At 41.0% G+C, this 20,936-nt stretch overlaps 1 protein-coding gene across 5 annotated transcripts in view; it reads left to right on the plus strand.

Moving 5' to 3' along the window:
- The window catches only part of LOC129868440 (cell adhesion molecule 1-like), a 542,438-nt gene that overhangs the window by 401,300 nt on the left and 120,202 nt on the right, over positions 1–20,936 (plus strand). For all 5 annotated transcript variants that reach the window (XM_055942416.1, XM_055942417.1, XM_055942418.1 and 2 more), the window contains exons 4-5: positions 8,305–8,457; positions 14,183–14,320. In XM_055942416.1, coding sequence (XP_055798391.1) covers positions 8,305–8,457; positions 14,183–14,320 — 291 coding nt within the window. The remainder of the gene's footprint in view (positions 1–8,304; positions 8,458–14,182; positions 14,321–20,936) is intronic.

Genomic DNA, 20,936 nt, shown 5'->3' on the forward strand with positions numbered 1-20,936 from the left:
GTCTGAGGTCCTGAGTGCTCTGCATCAGGTTTTCATCAAGGATATGTCTGTACTTTGTTCCATTTATCTTTCCCTCGATCCTGACTAGTCTCCCAGTCCCTGCCACTGAAAACCATCCCCACAGCATGATGCTGCCACCACCATGCTTCACCGTAAGGATGGTGCCAGGTTTCCGTCAGACGTGACTCTTGGCATTCAGGCCAAAGAGTTCATTTTTGGTTTCATCAGACCAGAGAATCTTGTTTCTCATGGTCTGAGAGTTTTTTAGGTACCTTTTTGCAAACTCCAAGTGGGCTGTCATGTGCCTTTTACTGAAGAGTGGCTTCTGCCTGGCCACTCTACCATAAAGGCCTGATTGATGGAGTGCTGCAGAGATGGTTGTCCTTCTGGAACATTCTCCCATCTCCGTAGAGGAACTCTGGAGCTCTGTCGGAATGACCATCGGGTTCTTGGTCACCTCCCAAAAGTAGGACTCTGATGTGCAAGTGTGTATCCACTTTCCTTCAACTAGGTCACATAAGTTTTCACAGGTCAGCAAATTATGCCTGATGCTACTCATTTTGGAGTCAACAAACTCAGATACGTTTTGCACACACTTCATTAACTTGGGTCAGTCTTTTTTATAGCCATTATGCTTTGGATGGACCGCTTCACTTTCAGCGTGTGCTTGATCTTTTGCGAAGTCCATCTAATCTTGCGGTTCTGACGTCAGACAACTACAGTTACAATCTGTGCAACCAATGCATTTGATGCAACTTTCTTGTAGTATCCCTAATGCCTCTCTTTTACTTTTAATCTTTTAATATCTTTTACTTTTAATCATCCATTTTCAATAAAAAACACGTAATCGCCATGTAAGTAATATTATGTGCAGTTACTTATATCCAGACAAACAAAAGGTGTAATGGGTCCACATTCAAAAAGACATTGCATAAAGCTCACTTAATTTTTCGATTTTGTTATTATTTTCACTGCTTCAGGGATAATAGCGTACACAGACAATTCGGCTTTACAGCCATGATTCCCACGCTTGGTGTCTCATGTGGGAAATGAGAAAATCGGAAATGTTATCAATCAAATTAATAATTTGTATCTCTTGAAATGGGTATAGTATATAACCATTTAGTGTTAACCAGAGTCATATATAGAGAGAGTTGTGGCAGTGTTTTAGAATGGCCGCCATGTTAGCGCCTATATTGAACTGATTCTTGACATGTTGGTGATGTAACACTACGAGAGTGCCTCTGACAGTTTCCTATGAAATGACCCGCTGTAAACAAGTAAAACAGAGCAGCGAATTTAACGGACGTTTCTATTGATCAGCATTCTGGATAATGTGTATCCAAGTCTTTACTGTGTTGTAGTGTCAACAAATTGCATATCTGCTTTCAATGGACATCTTCATATGTTTTAAAAACTATCAGAAATAAACAGCACAATGCGGAAGGAGTAAATATCACTTAGCAACGGCTACAGAGGAAAAGGGGGTGCAACTCAGTATTAGAAAGGTGTTCTTATGTTTTGTACAGTCACTGCTCGGAAAGTATCCCTTGACTTTTTCTACATTTTGTTATGTTACAGCCGTATTCAAAAATGTATTAAATTATTTTTTGCCCCTCATCAATCTACACTCAATACCCCATAATGGCAAATCAAAAATGTTTTTATTTTAGCTAATTTATCAAATAAAAAAAACGATCACATTTACATAAGTGTTCAGACCTTTTACTCAGTACTTTGTTGAAGAACCTTTGGCAGCGATTACAGCCTCGAGTCTTGGGTATGGCGCTACAATCTTGGCACACCTGTATTTGGTGCTGCAGAGATGGTTGTCCTTCTGGTAGGTTCTCCTATCTCCACAGAGGAACTCTGGAGCTCTTTCACAGTGACTATCGGGTTCTTGGTCACCTCCCTGACCAAGGCCCTTCTCGCCCGATTGCTCAGTTTGGCCGGGCAGCCAGCTCTAGGATGAGTCTTGGTGGTTCCAAACTTCTTCCATTTAAGAATGTTGGAGGCCACTGTGTTCTTGGGGACCTTCAATTCTGCAGACATTTTTTGGTAACCTTCCCCAAATCTGTGTCTCGACACAATCCTGTCTCCGAGCTCTACGGACAATTCCTTCGACCTCATGGCTTGGTTTTTGCGCTGATATGCACTGTCAACTGTGGGACCTTATAAAGACAGATGTGTGCCTGTCCAAATCAATTGAATTTACCACAGGTGGACTCCAATCAAGTTGTAAAAACATCTCAAGGATGATCAATGGAAACAGGATGCACCTGAGCTGCATTTCGAGTCTCGTAGAAAAGGGTCTGAAAACTTCTGTAAGTAAGGTATTTCAGTTTTTTATTTTTAATACATTTGCAAACATTTATAAAAACCTGTTTTTGCTTTGTCATTATGGGATATACAGTAATGTGTAGATTAGAGAAGAAAACATTTATTTAATACATTTTAAAATAGGGCTGTAGCAAAATGTGGGAAAATTAAAGTGGTCTTTTCGAATGCACTGTATTTGGCTCTGGTGTCAATTAGGACCTCCTTACTCTATTAGAATGCTCTTTCGTGTCATTGTTATGTATTATTATCAGTTGACAGCCTGCGTTGAGTTCAGTTGAGTGAATATGAACACACTAAGAAATATATTTTGTCCAAGTGGGGTCCCCTGTATTTTCTGATGTCAATTTGGGGTTGTGTGCTGTAAAAGTTTGGGAACCCCTGAACTAAAGACTCCAATGAATGGAGACATGTTCCAGTCTAGTAGTAATAAACATGTGACTGATTTTTCTGAATCAGAGAGGTGCGGGGGGCTGCCTCTGAAGTATTCTCTCTCGCCAAGGCGAGGTGTGACTGTGAATGTAATAATAGCAAGTCAACTAGGCGGCGGCCGAATTGTCCATTTAATATAAAACGGATCACACATCATTTCTGACTGGATGACAGCTAATGTAGCCATGCTGTGCTAACAGCACAGGCTAATGTTTTTGTCACTCTCAATGCTCATTATCAGTCGCTCACCACTGGTCTGTTTAAGTATTAGTTGGCTGTCTAAGGCTAACTGGTGAGACTGACACATACTAGCCTACTACTGACATATCTACTATCTGTGTTTAACTTACTTGTAAGTCTCAGCTAGGTCGTTGAATGTTCTTCTTCAATAAGATGATTCTGGTCAGTAAAAAATGTATCAGATAGACCTACTAGGTCCACATATAGGCATAGCCAGCTGCTAGCTAGTAGCCTACGCCAAAACAATTCAGACCTGCTAACTATTTAAACTAAATCTGACAAATCTGAAATAAATCTGATAAATATAGCTAGAATTTTCTTGTATGGTAATGATTAATCGTTTTATGAGTTGTTGTTGGAGATTAGTTTATCTCAGAGTTAAGAAAGGAGAGTGTGAAAGTCTGACAGGAGATCCTCTAAGAGTTGAGAACCCCTTACACTCAAGCTCTACCTAGCTAATCAGAATATCTGTTTGCATTTATTGATTAACAGCTTGAATGCCACCATGTAGCTGAGCAACCAACCCACCATGTAGCTGAGCTTCAGCTAAAAAAATATGTTAACATTGTCAAATGGTTCTTAATGGACAGAAATGAGCATGTGACAGAAAGAAATTATAAATGTAATCAAAACTGTTGCACCTACAGACTTATTCAGTCCGAAAAGGTGTTAAGTCTAATGGTCACTTTATGGACGCTGTAGTCTCGTTCTTATCCGACGCCTAGATATTGAGCTAGGTCTGGGCAATAATTCTAACGACCCTGTTAAAAATACGGTATGTGGTTCTCGTAACGGCTGGACGGCTCATGACAGGAGGCGGGGAGTGTGTTGTGTACCTCCAAGTTGATTTGCAAAGTTTCATTGACATATTGGTGTCATATTGGCTTATATTTGACCAATAGGCTCGATTCGGTCTTATGTAGCAAAATTTGAAATTGTGTTTTTTACATTGGATAAAAGTAGAGACAGACCTAGAAAATGGTATATCACAATGGGAAAGTGATTCTGCTTTGAAAGTTGATAAACTTGTGACCTCACGTTTCAGAAAATGGCCTTTGAATGTGTTGGTACACTTACTGGAGAGCTTTTCTTTGCCTACACCCATTCAGCATCGTTCACACATCGTTCACAGCTTTAACCCCACCCATCACTTAAGGGTCGATCCAAGCGTTCTGTTCTAACAACAGCAATCAAGCACCCAAGCTACCTGGCTAACATTGGCTAGCTTGCTAGCTACTTCCAGACACAAATTAGAGAGTGCTCTGAAATCGGAGTAGATAGCCAGAGCAAATTTATCAGCTACGTCTATCAACAGTTGTCACAGTGACGTTCTGTTGAAATGGTTACTTGCATAGTGTAGTCTTTTGTTAAGACATGTAGCTAGCTAGCTAAACAATGAGCCATGAGCGTTCGTAAATTCATAAATTATTCTGCGCTCTGGCACACTCAGACGAGAGTGCTCTAAAGTCAGAGTAGATAGCCAGAGTGAATTTACCAGCTATGTCTGTCAACAGCTCGCAGTGTCATCTTAAACATTCTATTGAAATGGATACTTGCGTAGTGGAGTCTTTTGTTAAGACATGTAGCTAGCTAGCTTAACAATGAACCATAATCCCATAACTCATGACATGACTATCCTGCATGAATCTGCAGGTAGCTAATCAACCAGGTTCAATGTTAGATAGCTAACATTAGGTTATAACTAGCTAACATTAGGTTATAACTAGCAAAGCAAATGGCTCGGACATATGAATAGTATTACTACACAGATCATAAACGTAACGTTGGCTAGCTAGCTAACAGTACACTTTAACTTGAAATGAAAACAACTTTCTGACCAAATTAAAAAACGTGTAATATCTGAAAATGTAGCTAGCTAGACTCTCTTACCCGTATACATGGATGGACGCTTCTCCCTCTGTCACGGATGCCATGGTTGCCCTTAGTTTGAAGATGTAATCCGGTGACAGGTGTTTTCTCCATCTCCTCAGCTATCTTACTCTAATTCCACTTATTTCAAAACTCGGTCCCCCAGAAAGTGGAGAACAACATTTATGCAGTTCTACTACGTGATATATATATTTTTAAAGCCGTGTTAGACAGGATTACCTACACATACTCACCAGCTCAAATATAAAGAAGCGCTCTACATGGCAGACCAATCCAAACTCATCTCTCGGCATGTCCAGCCCACTCATTATCTCAGCCAATCATGGCTAGAGGGAAGGTTGCTGACTCTTTCTGTGGCTGAACCAACTAGGCTCGTAATTGAACAATTTTATTCACATTTACAAATTGCATACAATTTTGATATTAAGAGACATGAAAGTTCCCTTTTTCCAGAAGGAGTTTCTGCCCAAAACTTATTTTGATTAAAAAGAAAAGATTACGTTGAAATCGCTCTCCTGTGAAGTAGTGACGTGCGACATACGCCTAGTTTCCTGAAACGAGTGACAAAAAAAGAAACATCCCTTTTTCAGGACCCTGTCTTTCAAAGATAATGGTAAAAATCCAAATATCTTCACAGATCTTCATTGTAAAGGGTTTAAACACTGGTTCCCATGCTAGTTCAATGAACCATAAACAATTAATGAACATGCACCTGTGGAACGGTCATTAAGACACTAACAGCTTACAGACGGTAGGCAATTAAGGTCACAGTTATGAAAACTTAGGACACTAAAGAGGCCTTTCTACTGACTCTGAAAAACACCAAAAGAAAGATGCCCAGTGTCCCTGCTCATCTGTGTGAACGTGCCTTAGACATGCTCCAAGGAGGCATGAGGACTGCGGATGTGGCCAGGGCAATAAATTGCAATGTCCGTACTGTGAGAGGCCTAAGACAGCGCTACAAGGAGACAGGACGGACAGCTGATTGTCGTCTCAGTGGCAGACCACGTGTAACAACACCTGCACAGGATCGGTATATCTGAACATCACACCTGCGGGACAGGTACAGGATGGCAACAACAACTGCCCGAGTTACACCAGGAACGCACAATCTCTCCGTCAGTGCTCAGACTGTCCGCGATAGCTGAGAGAGGCTGGAGTGAGGGCTTGTAGGCCTGTTGTAAGGCAGGTCCTCAACAACATCGCCTATGTGCACAAACCCACCGTCGCTGGATCAGACAGGACTGGCAAAAAGTAATCTTCACTGACGAGTCGCGGTTTTGTCTCACCAGGGGTGATGGTCGGATTCGCGTTTATCGTCGATGGAATGAGCGTTACACCAAGGCCTGTACTCTGGAGCAGGTTCGATTTGGAGGTGGAGGGTCTGTCATGGTCTGGGGCGGTGTGTCACAGCATGTGACGTTCCCCAGTTTCTGTGTTGTAGCTTGTATTTGAGTGTGTGTGTTTCAGGAGATGGCTTCCTGAAATTTTCCCCAAGCAGCTGATTGGTCGGCCCCAATTGATGATTGGAGAGCTGACCCCGCCCCCTCGTCAAGACGCAACTGTCTCTAATTACCAATGCCTTCTGAAGCTATAAAAGCCAATGTTCTGTTGTTCAGAAGAGAGAGATCATAGGCAGGCTTAGATCATTGCAGGCTGAGGTGATTGCAGAAAATTTTATTGTGGTAGAGATTTTTGCTGAGAGAGATCATAGGCAGGCTTAGATCATTGCAGGCTGAGGAGATTGCAGAAAGATTGATTGTGATAGAGATTTTTGCTGAGAGAGATCATAGGCAGGCTTAGATCATTGCAGAGAGAGGGAATTCGGAGATAATTTGATTGTGATATAGGGAATTGAATTGCTGAGAACTGTGTTGGTTGTTTTTCAGGGAGCTGAGGGTTATATAGTGTTGGTTGTTTATCAGAAAGCGATTTGGTATGTACTGTGTTAGTTTGTTGCATTATCAGATAGAGCTTATTTGATGTCCTTTGTTTCTTAGTTTGTTTGAGTAATTGTTTGATATTCTGTTTCATTTGTTCCCAGGGGGGAAGGAACCTAGGGACTGCTTAGGCAAGAGGCCCGTGGGCATACATATACCCGTAGTATATTCACTGTCTAGGCACACTAGGTAAGACCTGGGCGGACCACCCCCTGTATTTTGGTTAGTGCACCAGGTGGTGCTAAGTTAGGTAAGTAGGGTCTAGCCCCTTTTCCCCATATTACTGTGTAAAGGAATAAAGTCCTTGTAAACGGTACCACATTCTGCCTTTTTGTCATCCTTACTCGCACCTACAGTCCATACCTCTTTCACTATACGGGGAGTTGAGTTGTAGCAGGGTGTTGCATTCCCTCTTCACAGAGGCGTGCGTAACACAGCATCATCGGACTGAGCTTGTTGTCATTGCAGGCAATCTCAACGCTGTGCGTTACAGGGAAGACATCCTCCTCCCTCATGCAGGCTCATGCTGACATGACCCTCCAGCATGACAATGCCACCAGCCATACTGCTCGTTCTGTGTGTGATTTCCTGTAAGACAGGAATGTCAGTTCTGCCGTGGCCAGCGAAGAGCCCAGATCTCAATTCCATTGAGCACGTCTGGGACCTGTTGGATCGGAGGGTGAGGGCTAGGGCCATTCCCCCCAGAAATGTCTGGGAACTTGCAGGTGCCTTGGTGGACGAGTGGGGTAAAATCTCACAGCAAGAACTGGCAAATCTGGTGCAGTCCATGAGAAGGAGATGCACTGCAGTACTTAATGCAGCTGGTGGCCACACCAGATACTGACTGTTACTTTTGATTTTGACCCCCCCTTTGTTCAGGGACACATTATTCCATTTCTGTTAGTCACATGTCTGTGGAACAGTTTATGTCTCAGTTATTGAATCTTGTTATGTTCATACAAATATTTACACATGTTAAGTTTGCTGAAAATAAACGCAGTTGACAGTGAGAGGACGTTTCTTTTTTTGCTGAGTATATATATTGGTAAGGAGATTTGAATTTTACATTGAGCTTCAATCGATCCCTACACATGTCTATAGACTTTAACTCATAATCTAACTCCTGGAACTAAACTCAAATATACACATGAATCCTCTCACAGAGTCGGTCAACAATCATTAGTCCAGTGTTTCTCCAGTCCTCGAGTACTTTTTTGTTGTAGCCCTGGACAAGCACACCTGACTCAACTTGTCAATTAATCATCAAGCGCTCAATGAGTTGAATCAGGTGAGTTTGTGAGGGACTACAACAAAAATGTGTACTGTTGGGGGGTACTCAATGACTGGAGTTGGGAAACACTGTTGTAGTCAATGCATGGACAATGACAATGGTACCCTCTTTTGACCCCCCTGCCCTTATCTCCCTTACTCTTTCTCTCCCCATCTCTCTTTCTTTGATCCCCAGCCCTGAAAGATGCTCGCTTCCAGCTGGTCAACTTCTCGGACAATGAGCTGCGGGTGTCTCTATCCAATGTGAGCCTGTCGGATGAGGGGAGATACGTGTGCCAGCTCTACACGGACCCCCCACAGGAGGCCTATGCAGACATCACTGTGCTGAGTATGACTACACACACACACACCACACACAATGTTTGTTGAGGGGCAAAATGTCTTAAACCGTCTACTTTGACACTCATTATGCGAGTATGATTGAAAACACACACACACTAGTGATACACGAGTTTACCCATAACCTGCATTTCCTGAGGTTATATCCACGGTACGGGTGGGTTTAGGGTCTAGAAATATTGTTTGGATGAAGGGCGGGCGGATTGAACAAAGAGAAAACAATGTATTAAAATTCCATAAATGTATCAGTCTTGTGCAGTTCATATCTATATGCTACATTTAGGTTTGCGGGTGGGTGCGGGTGAACAAACAGCTGACCCACACATCACTAACACACACACAGCTATCACTGGCACGTCATTGACCGATGGAGTGGTTGATACCATAGCTGTATCTAACTCACCTTTGCACCCAGAGACAAACTTACTACGAAATAATAAACATTCACCAAGGTGTAGAGCCACAGTGCAAAGCATGTATTGAATTATAATATTATCCTTGATAAAAATGTAACGGGAGTAAAAGTGACGTGAAGACTGAAAGTCTGTCTCACTTTTAGGGATTATGCCATTTCACTGAAATCTAAATATGTTTTAAATCTGGTCCTCAACGTCACTTTAAATGTCATAACCTCGGCACAGGGCTCTAAAGTGCGACTATTTTGGTCATATATATGTTCCTAAATATTTAGCTGTGCGACCTGTGCGCCTACAATTGTTTTCCATAGTAATGATTGTACCATTACTACAGTGAATACGGCTTGTTTGTAGACCAAACGGTTCAAATGATATGACCCATATAACCGGTGCAACTTTTTCTTCTTCCTGTGGTGAATTGGCAAGCCGCATTTTACATTCATAGAATATGTCGCGTGCCATTCTAAAACTAATCACGGGCCTTTTGTTTAAACCTTGTTCAGTCATGTACCTTATTAGCTAGCTAGCTAACAACCTAGTAACTTTACTTATTGGCTGTATTCTAACATTTGGAGGCACAGAAAGAAAGGAAAAGTGATCGCTTCTTCGGGAGATCAATAATCACAGCAATAAATGAATGAAAAGCTCTCAATTGCATACTCCTCGCATCCTATCTCCTCATCTTCTTTTCAAAACCCATTAGAAAAGAAGGCCAGAGGGAAGGGATCTCTGGCTCTCTCATCCAATGTGTTTTGAGAAGGAGACGAGAGGGGATGTGAGGAGTATGCAATTGAGAGCTTCCAAATGACTGATCTGTTGCATGTTATCACTAACGAACTTGATGTTCTTAAAGAGACAGTGTACCATTTTTGATGTAATGCATCTCAATATTGTGCTTTTACACAATGTGGGAACCTAATGATCCACAAATTACTTTGTAATTTCAATGACAGGTATTTGTAACAACATCTTAGCTTTTTATAATAAACCAATGTATTTACAGGGTTAAAAATGTGTTTCTAGGGCACAAAATGTGCTTCAGACGTAGCTAAAATACATATAGTCTACTTACTGTCTACTTACTTCAAAGTATTCACATCCCTTGACTGTTTCCACATTTTGTTGTGTTACAGCCTGAATTTAAAATTGATTAAATTTAGATGTTGTGTCACTGTCCTACACGCAATACCCCATAATGTCCAAGTGGAATTATGTTTTTAGAAATGAATTACAAATTAAAAGCTGAAATGTGTTGTCAATAAATATTCAACCCCTTTGTTATAGCAAGCCTAAATAAGTTCAGGAGTAAAAGTTGCATGGACTTCAACACTGTGGAAGATAATAGTGTTTAACATGACTACCTCACCTCTGTACCCTACACATACAATTATCTGTAAGGTCCCTCAGTCGAGCAGTGAATTGCAAACACAGATTCAACCACAGAGACCAGGGAGGTTTTCCAATGCCACACAAATAAGGGCACATACTGGTAGATGGGGGGGGGAAAAAAAAGCTGACATTGAATATCCCTTTGAGCATGATGAAGTTATTAATTACACTTTGGATAGTGTGTCAATACACCCAGTCACTACAAAGATCCAGGCATCCTTCCTAACTCATTTGATGGAGAGGAAGGAAACCGCTCAGGGATTTCACCATGAGGCCAATGGTGACTTTAAAACAATTACAGAGTTTTATGGCTGTGATAGGAGAACTGAGGATGGATCAACAACATTATAGTTACTCCACAGTACTAACCTAAATGACAGAGTGAAAAGAAGGACGTCTGTACATAATACAAATATTCAAAAACATGCATCCTGTTTGCGATAATGTACTAAAGTGAAATTACCAAAAAAATGATGTCCTGAATACAAAGCGTTATGTTTGGGCCAAACACATCACTGAGTACCACTCTCCATATTTTCAAAAATAGTGGTGGCTGCATCATTTTATGGGTATGCTTGTAATTGATAAGGACTGGGGAGTTTTTCAGGATAAAAATTAAACGTAATGGAGCTAAGCACAGGCAAAATCCAAGAGGAAAACCTTGTTCAGTCTGCTTTCCAGCAGACACTGGGAGATCAGTTCACCTTTCAGTATGACAATAACCTAAAACAGAATGCCAGATATACACTGGTTGCTTAAGTTGCTTACCAAAACGACAGAATATTCCTGAGTGGCCTAGTTACAGTTTTGACTTAAATCTATTAGAAGATCTATGGCAACACTTGAAAATGGCTGTCTAGTAATGATCTACAACCAACTTGTCAGAGATAAAATAATTTTGAAAAGAATAATGTGCAAATATTGTACAATCCAGGTTTGTAAAGCTCTTAGAGACTTATCCAGATAGACTCACAGCTTTAATCGCTGCCAAAGGTGATTCTAACGTGTATTGACTCAGGGGGTTGTATACGTATGTAATCAAGATATATTTGCTTTATTTTTCTGAAATTCTTTACAAATGTTATAATGTTTCTTCCACTTTGACATAAGAGTATTTTGTGTAAATCGTTAACAAAAAAATTCAGATAAATACATTTTAATCCCACCTTGTAACACAACAAAACGTGTCATGAATCTTGCCCTGGAGGGAGCTCCGCAGAGTGGTCACTAGCTGGCACAGTCAAAAAGTCATAAAATCTGATTTTAAACCTAACCCTAAAGTTAACGCTAACCTTAATCACACTGCTAACCCTAATGCCTAACCTTTAGTTAAGACCAAAAAGCAAATGTTTGTTTTCAACTAATTCTATAATATAGTACATTTTTACTTTTCAGCTGGCCCATCTTGCAGAAATTGCTCAGTTCTGCCTCCAGTGCAAGATTCATCACCACAAACGTCACCCTGCATGTCTCAATTGATAAAAAAATTATTTTCTGGTGCTCCTAAATTTTGTTGTGCTCTTAACATGTATAAATTGGGAGCACCAGTGCTACCAATGAAACAGTTTAACTTCTCTGCGCTACGGATCCCTTTTACGGGATCATTTTCCTAAACAACCGCTGAATTGCAGGGCGCAAAATATGACAAAAAATATTTATAATCATGCAATCACAAGTGAAATATACCAAAACACAGCTTAGCTTGTTGTTAATCCACCTATCATGTCAGATTTTGAAAATATGCTTTGCAGCGAAAGCAATCTAAGCTTTTGTGAGTGTATCAATCAATGCTAGAACAGCTAGCCCCAAAATAGCATGGTCACGAAAGTCAGAAAGCAATAAAATTAATCGCTTACCTTTGATAATCTTTGGATGTTTGCACTCACGAGACTCCCAGTTACACAATAAATGTTATTTTTGTTAGATAAATATTACTTTTATAACAAAAAAACGCCATTTGGGTTGCGCGTTATGTTCAGAAAACTACAGCCTCGTTCCGGTCCTGAAAGGCAGAAGAAAATTCCCAAACGTATCAGATTCAAAAAATATTTATAAAAATATTTATAATCATGCAATCACAAGTGAAATATACCAAAACACAGCTTAGCTTGTTGTTAATCCACCTATACTCAGATTTTGAAAGTATGCTTTGCAGCGAAAGCAATCTAAGCTTTTGTGAGTGTATCAATCAATGCTAGAACAGTTAGCCTTATATTAGCTTGGTTAGCTTGGTCACGAAAGTCAGAAAAGCAATAAAATGAATCGCTTACCTTTGATAGTCTTCAGATGTTTGCACTCACGAGACTCCCAGTTACACAACAAATGTTATTTTTGTTCGATAAATATTAGTTTTATAACAAAAATACGCCATTTGGGTTGCGCGTTATGTTCAGAAAACCAAAGCCTCGTTCCGTTCGGCGAAAATTCCAAAAAGTATCCGTAACGTCGTAGAAACATTTCAAATGTTTTTTATAATCAATCCTCAGGTTGTTTTTAACAAACATAATCAATAATATTTCAACCGGACCGTAACCTATTCAATAAGAGAGAAAAAGAAAATGGAGAGCTACCCTCTCGCGCTCAGGAACTAATCAGAGGACACCTGAATAGTTTTGAAAAATCTCGCTAATTTTTCAAAATAAAAGCCTGAAACTATGTCTAAAACCTGGTCACAGCCTGAGGAAGCCATTGGAAAAGGAATCTGGTTGATACCCCTTTAAATGGAAGAAAGATGGGCCAGGAAACACAGATAAAAAAAATACACATTTTTAAAAAAGCACTTCCGGGTTAGATTTTCTCAGGTTTTCGCCTGCAGAATCAGTTTTGTTATACTCACAGACAATATTTTGACAGGTTTGGAAACTTTGGAGTGTTTTCTATCCTAATCTGTAAATTATATGCATATTCTACGATCTGGACCTGAGAAATAGTCTGTTTACCTTGGGAACGTTATTTTAAAAAAAATAAAAAATAAAAAAATAAAAAAAATTATAATAATAATCTTACCCCTAGCGTCAAGAGGTTAATTTAGAACCCTGACCTTGCACTTCGTTTTTTAAGCATACATACAGGACCTGACATCAAAACAATCCAAGTCGAAGAACATTGTCCTTAGCGCATAGCCGTATTTGACGTCAATGCCGAAACACAAGATTCACGCCAATCAAAACCCAGTGCCCAGCCAGTTTTCCATTGTGCATCCTAGCAGGATTTAGGGGAAATTACATTGTCTGTGTATTAGACGTTACGACATACAGAGCGTGCTTGAAGCAAGAGTAAGTACTTAGACATAATGATGCCGTTTTGGCAATGAAGTTTGACAGCGGGATGTGGGGAGTGTTTGTGATTTGGAAATTTTCACACGGAGGAGAAGGGGAGACTGGCACAGGCATGAATCTGCGTGTCTGGGCCAAGGCAGGAGTAGATCAGCGCAAATGGCATCAAGCTGTTTTTAGTGGCAGTAGGTAGCAAGCGAGAGCTGGAATTATGTAATTCAAAATCGATGAGTGGTCTCAGCTCGCACATTTATGGGAAGAGTCTAGTTGAGAGAAGGTTGGAAAAGCATCCTAAAACATCTGAAGTGTACTGCATATAGTCATTGTATGGGCTTTATTATAAAGTGGATGATAAAACATTTTTTAAGTTTAAGGCCTTTCGCCAAAGCTGATAGTGTCCGATTCTGACTTGAGATACGCGCACTTAAATATAACTTAGTCCTTTTTCACGCACATTCTTCTCTGCGCACATTCTGATGTTGTTTTTGTTTACAAGAAAATGACTGTACTGTAGTCAATTTAATTTATTTCAAAGTATTTCCATAAACCTCTCACAGATACAGTACAATTGGTTGTTAGGGTGATTTATGCCCCACATTCCCTAAACACGGTGTCTATTTGTCCCCCCTGCCAGTCCCTCCAGGCAACCCAATCATTGAGTCCCGGGAGGGGCAGGTGATTGAGGGCAACGAGACAGAGATGACCTGCACCGCTATGGGCAGCAAGCCCGCCGCCACAATCAGATGGATGAAGGGAGACAAAGAGCTCCAAGGTAGGTTAGCACCCATCAACACCGTCACGTCAACCCATTCACGTCCAAAACACTTTAGCTCTCTATTATAACTCAGTTGGACTCTGACTAAAAGACTGAATATTCTTTAAAACAAGGTTTTTCAGATGAAGCGGGATAAAAAGGCAGAGGGTTCAGGTAATTGTAGGGAATTACTCTGTATGAATTGTAGAGTTGTCTATTAATGTTCATGCATAATTTTCCATTCCCTACAAGTTTTCCATTCCCTACGAGTCTACCCAATGATTTAGTCATACATTCATGACCATAGCTTTATTCAATAATAAAACACCTCACATCATCTTCATAGATGTTTTCTTTAACCCATCTCTTGGTGCCTCTACACTCTCTTTCTAACTTTCTTCTTCCTTCCTTCACTCGTCTCTTTATAATTAGCCCCACGTCAACGACACCTCAGCCTAATTAGGTCACTCCCATGGCTCTGAATGACTTCCATTAGAGTGATGGGCTGGCTCAGTGGTCACCTAGCCTTTTGGCAGAGTGACAGCTTTCAAGCCTCTCTTCAAAGGGAGCTGGACGATTAGGGGGCCCATAGATTGGGCCAATGGAATGACCCCGGGCTGTTCCTGCTCTTACTCAGCAGAGCCCAAAGCCCGTCACGCACGTCATAACCACAACCTCATACCAACCACGAATGGTGCAAAGCCCTAATGTGGAGTCAAGGCCTTGGTTTCATCTACTCAATTAACACTTTTACCCAGAAGAGGGTAGGCTGACTCTGGTCCTGGATAACTGTGCGCAGTGTGTGCAGGCTTAAGTTTCAGACCAGCGCTAACACACCTGTTTCACATAATCAACTAATTGTGGTCGTTAATTAATATAGACCAGGTTTAGGTGAATTTGGTGTTTTAGTACCGTGCAGGAACAAAAGCCTTCACACACTGCGGCACTACACTGCCCCTTCCCTGCATTAGCGTAACTACTACAGTGTTGTTGAATAGCACTGGCTAGGCCTAGATGTGTGGATGATACCCTCCCTTACTCTCTGTGTTGACAAGAAAAGTTACTTGACAACAAACAGAGGGTGAAGGAGAGTTCACAGATCTGAGCTTAACTGCTAGCCGTGTAAAACGTTTTGTCCATTGCCTATTTGTATTGTAATGTGGTCTATTCATTTGGTAATTGAGGGATTTCTATTGCCAACCACCTCTGAAAGTAGTATTGCGTCATGTTGAACGATGTGGAGTGGAGTCCATGTTTTCCCCGTTAATTGCCACATCAACGTGACAAATATGGCACGCCGCATTGTTCAGTGGGAGTTTGACTGACTGACTGAATGGACAGAATGTGGAGGTTGAGAAGCAGGAAACGTGAGGACAAAAGAGACAGGTGCTCTTTGTCAAGCCATATTTCCTGTTTTCTTTGCATCCTCTCTCCCTGCCTTATCTGAGGGGAGGGACCTTGGACCTCTAATACGGTTCAGAAGGAGGCAAGGAGATACTATGTGACGAATCATGGAATGACGAATTGTGAGAGGTTACAAAAGGGAAAGAGTGCGTCACCGCAGTCCACGCCACTCGCCGGCTGCTCCAAATTGCTTTCGGCGTCGGCCGGCTTCTCGCCTTGCAGATCTATTTCTAATTAAACCTAATTACCTTAATGGATAATCGGGCATGTTTTAAATATCATTTAAAGGTTACACACCCGTCCTGCTCACTCGCGAATGTAAACCAAGATTTTGGCACCTGAAAGCAAAGCCCCAGTTATCCTACTGTCATTATATCCCTTCTCTTGCCCTCTCTGTGTCTCTCTCTCTCCCCCCTCTCTCTTTCTCCCCCCACCCTTCCCCCACTCTGCCGCTTTATTGTCCTCTCTTATCCTGCTAGTTTTGTGTTGTGGTTAATATTTCCCCCTCTTTTATATCCTGTCTTTCACAGATATCTCCAGCACTTAAGCGTACGAGTGAAATGAAAGTCAAGGAACAATGGGAGTTCCAGCAGCACAGGTTATTCTGTCTGTTCAAGACGAGATGAGAGGGAGAGAGACTGGGGGGGGCAGTGACGGACGGGGCCGAGTACTGCCATTAGCCTTAAGTCTTCTAAAGAAAATTACCGGGGTGATTTCAATTACCCTGCCACACTCTGCCAGAATGACTGGCAAATTTATAAAATAATATTTGAACTTGCTAAGGGCAAGTAGTCAAGGAATGTCTAAGGCACTTTGATGTATCTGAGTCCACTCTCCCCAAACGCAGCCCCCCCCCCCCCCCACGCAGGCCCCCATGCTCTTAAATGGTGCTGAAATTACAATTAACGATTATTTTCAAATGTAAAATAGAGGGGACTGTTAATGGCTCTGCATCTGAAGAAATAGCTAAGTGCAGTCATTAACAGTGCATCAACTCTCCCTGCTTTGATTTTGAACCCCGAGCTTCACTATTCGACTACAAAAGCAATTAGCTTTTCATTTACATGAATATGTTCGCTAGCACTCCAAAAAATAATGTTGGAGTAATATCGAGCGCCACATCTGAGACTGCGGCTATCAAACGGAGATGCTATCACCGTGGGAAGATGATATCTTCATAAGTAAATAAGATTCAGTACGCATCATCCAATTCAAAGGTATTTGCATATCTCTCTTCCATTGAGCAAGTGCCCAACACGTTTGTTATTGCACAATGTTGACAGTGCAGTGATATTCAACATGTTGGTAATTATCTACTGTGCTGTAATAATAAAATAAAATGTATGGATAATCAAATTAAATCCTTTCCCCCTGGTAGTAAATTGTTCACTTTATCATTGGTCAGACGTTCACCTTAGCTTATTTCTCAGGTCTAACTCAGCTGGTTCTTTAAAACGCTGTCAGTTAGTTAAAAAGCATGACACCTCGCTGATCCATCTCCACGTTGCTATTTGTTTTGTTTCATTTTATTAGCGACAAATTAGTTTCTACAGCGCTTGGCTTGTCAAATGGGGTAACACACCTGTTTCGCAAAGACTCGTTTTCCCATCAGCCTCGGAGACAGCTGTCTCTGCGGTGATGGAGAAGGATGTGAAGTGGCAACTCAATATCCATCAGATACCTGTAGCTGAGGAAGAACAGCACACAAAGGCAGTTCGCCATTTTATCCTCATAATACAAAGCTACAGTGCTTTCAGAAAGTATTTACACCCCTTGCCTTTTTCCACATTTTGATGTTACAAAGTGGGATTAACATTTATTTGTCATTTTTTTGTCAACGATCTACACAAAATAATCTGTAATGTCAAAGTGGAAGACAAATGTGAACATTTGTAAAAAAGAAAACATTATTATACAGTATCTTGATTAGATAAGTATTCAACCCCCGTGACAATATCTGTTATAATTACCATTGACAGTGACTACAGCTGTGAGTCTTTCTGGGTATGTCTCTAAGAGCTTTCCACACCTGGATTGTGCAACATTTGCCCATTATTCTTTAAAAGATTCTTCAAGCTCTGTCAAATTGGTTGTTGATCATTGCTAGACAACCATTTTCAGGTCTTGCACTAGATTTTCAAGCAGATTTAAGTCAAAACTGTAACTTGACCACTCAGGAACATTCACTATCTTCTTGGTAACAACTCCAGTGTACATTTGGCCATGTGTTTTAGGTTGTTGTCCTGATGAAAGGTGAATTCATCTCACAGTGTCTGGTGAAACCCAGACTGAACCAGGTTTTCCTCTAGGATTTTGCCTGTGCGTAGCTCCATTCCGTTTCTTTTTTATCCTGAAAAACTCCCTAGTCCTTGACAAGCATGGCTGTAACATGATGCAGCCACTACTATGTTTGAAAATATGGAGCGTGGTACTCAGTATTACTTTGTTGCAAACAGGATGCATATTTTGGAATATTTGTATTCTGTGCAGCAGTGGTCACCAACCTTTTTTTAATCAAGATCATTTTCTGAGTTTTTCTTAAGCAGGACTTAAAGGTAAGCCTATGCAAAATTTTCCAATTAAAAACAGTTCTATAGCAATGAGGTTTGTGCAGTAGGCTATAGGACCAATACATTTCATTGCATATTTCTATGCCTGAATTGCCCTGCCAATGTTGTTCTTCTCAGACCATTTTGAAATTATATATTTTTTTAAATGTGGTATATGATCACACTGGTGATATATAATTTGTTCTATTACTTGACTCATAGCTGAGTGAGCATAATAGTTTTTTTTACTGGACTGATGGCCTGCATCTGATGGTCAGTCTGAGGGAGGGAGCAGCTGTGAGGCTGCCTCTAACCCCACTCAGCGTCCCTCCTCTCTCCCTCCCTCCAATGAGAAACGGGGACACAGTCTTCCAGCTGATGGCGAAACTCAAGTCGCACTGCATTATTTCTGCCTCATGCACCAAATGATGTTGCTACTCCTATGACCAGAGATAGTGAAATACTCCCAGAAATTAAAAAGACACAAGACTCTAATAATAAGAATGCAAGCTTATCGAAAGACTTTGCTGTACTCCTTCAATGCAGCTGCAGTGCTGGTTGTAGTGTAAGTAGGGAGGACACACATTTTATGGCTTAGTGTTGACAGTGCTGAATATCAACTTAAACATGAGCTTACTCATAAAAACAGCAACTCTACTGTATTCATCAAATCTCTCTAGTCATGGTTTTAAATGTTTTAATCTCACAGTATCAACTTTGCTCAGATTCTTTTTACAATCTATGGCTCAAGGAAACTGTGCAGACACGGTCATCTGAGCTATCTGATTGGCCAGTGGTAAGCCTAAAGGTGCACTTGATTTGCTCTATGGGCCTGCCGGGTAGGTTGAGTTCTACCTTCAGACACATGAAATTGTTAAAAAATGGGAACACTTTGCCTTCCCGGCGCTAGGGTTGGTGAATCAAATGCACCTACCGCCAACAGTGAGGGAAAAAATTAAATAATAATAGGAATGCAAGGCTATTTGCAGAAATGTTTGTTGATCGACTAGGAATGCCTTGGAGATCAACCAGTTGATCGCGATTGACGACTGCTGTACAGGCTTCCTTATTTTCACTGTCAATTAGGTTAGTATTGTGGAGTAACTACCATGTTGTTGATCCATCCTTAATTTTCTCCTATCACAGCCATTAGACTCTGTAACTGTTTTAAAGTCCCAATTAGCCTCTTGGAGAAATCCCTGTGGTTTCCTTCCTCTCCGGCGACTGAGTTAGGAAGGACGCCTTTATTTTTGTAGTGACTGGGTGTATTGACACACTATCTAAAGTGTAATTAATAACTTCACCATGCTCAAAAGGATATTCAATATCTGCTTTTTTTTTAAAATTTTGCCCATCTACCAATAGGTGCCCTTCTTTGCGTGGCATTGGAAAACCTCTCTGGTCTTTGGTTGAATCTGTGTTTGAAATTCAATGCTCGACTGAGGGACCTTACAGATAATTGTATGTGTAGGGTACAGAGATGAGGTAGTCATTCAAAAAGAATGTTATACACTATTATTGCACACACAGTGAGTCCATGCAACTTAATATGTGACTTGTTAAGCAAAGTTTTACTCCTGATCTCATGTAGGCTTGTCATAACAAAGGGGTTGAATACTTATTGACTCGAGACATTTAATTCTTATTTTTTTTAATCAAAAAACATAATTCCACTACATTATGGAGTATTGTGTGTTGGCCAGTGACAAAAATTCTGAATTATGTTTTTTGTAACATGTGTGAATACTTTTTGAAGGCACTGTATATGAAAATAAATCCTCTGTCAGGTGCATTATCCCTCCCCCCCCCTCCCTCTCCCTTTCTCCTCCCTTCTACCTCTCTCCTCCCCTCCCCTTGTTCCTTCTCTCTCCCTCTCCCGCTCATTCTCCCTGAACAACCTCCCCGTCTCAATCCAATGAAATTCTATTTGTTTTATTTACCTGACATTCTTGATACCAAATATTATTACAAAATGGGACAATGGGGAAAGAAAGTTGGCCTATTCAGCGTGTGAAGAGTGTGTTGTCTGTATTGTGTAGTAACACCCCAGTTACTCATCAGAACGAGGCTTACTTCACACCTTGCTGTGTACTGTTGGCAGGGGTTACTTTGGATCAAAATCCCTTCATAAAACACAAATAAACTGTCCCATCAACAACTACCCCAGCAGCCATTGAGTGACTCACGAGTACAACAGCCCTTGACAGCGAGCAATTTCCAGCTGATTCACCTACCATTGACCATTTTCTAGGACGTTCCGTTCTCTCTCCCCTACTTGTACTGTATAAGGTCACTCACAGAGCCACTCCATTCAGAGACGCACAATGGCCGCCTCTCTCCCTTATGCTGAGTTACTACTACTCTTCCCCCGTAGCCTTGAGCGCAACAGTAGCCCTTTGTTACAATTTCGTTACAAAATAAACGTATTCCACTCCCAATTCAATGTGGGAACACATAGTTACACAACAGCAGCTTTTCATAGGAGCTTATTGGTTTTCAGTTATTTATATTTCAGGTGTACTCAATTCCACGAAAAGTACCAAATACCATTTTATGTACAGGCCAGTTACATGAATGACTTGCGGTCTAAAGATGCTGCTTTACAATAGGTTCCTACGGTCTTGTGTTGAAACATGGCTGGTTTTCTTCCCTAAAACATGATAGACACACACAATGTCTTT

The sequence above is a fragment of the Salvelinus fontinalis genome, chromosome 13, assembly GCF_029448725.1.
Source record: "Salvelinus fontinalis isolate EN_2023a chromosome 13, ASM2944872v1, whole genome shotgun sequence".
In the NCBI taxonomy this organism is placed as follows: Eukaryota; Metazoa; Chordata; class Actinopteri; order Salmoniformes; family Salmonidae; genus Salvelinus; species Salvelinus fontinalis.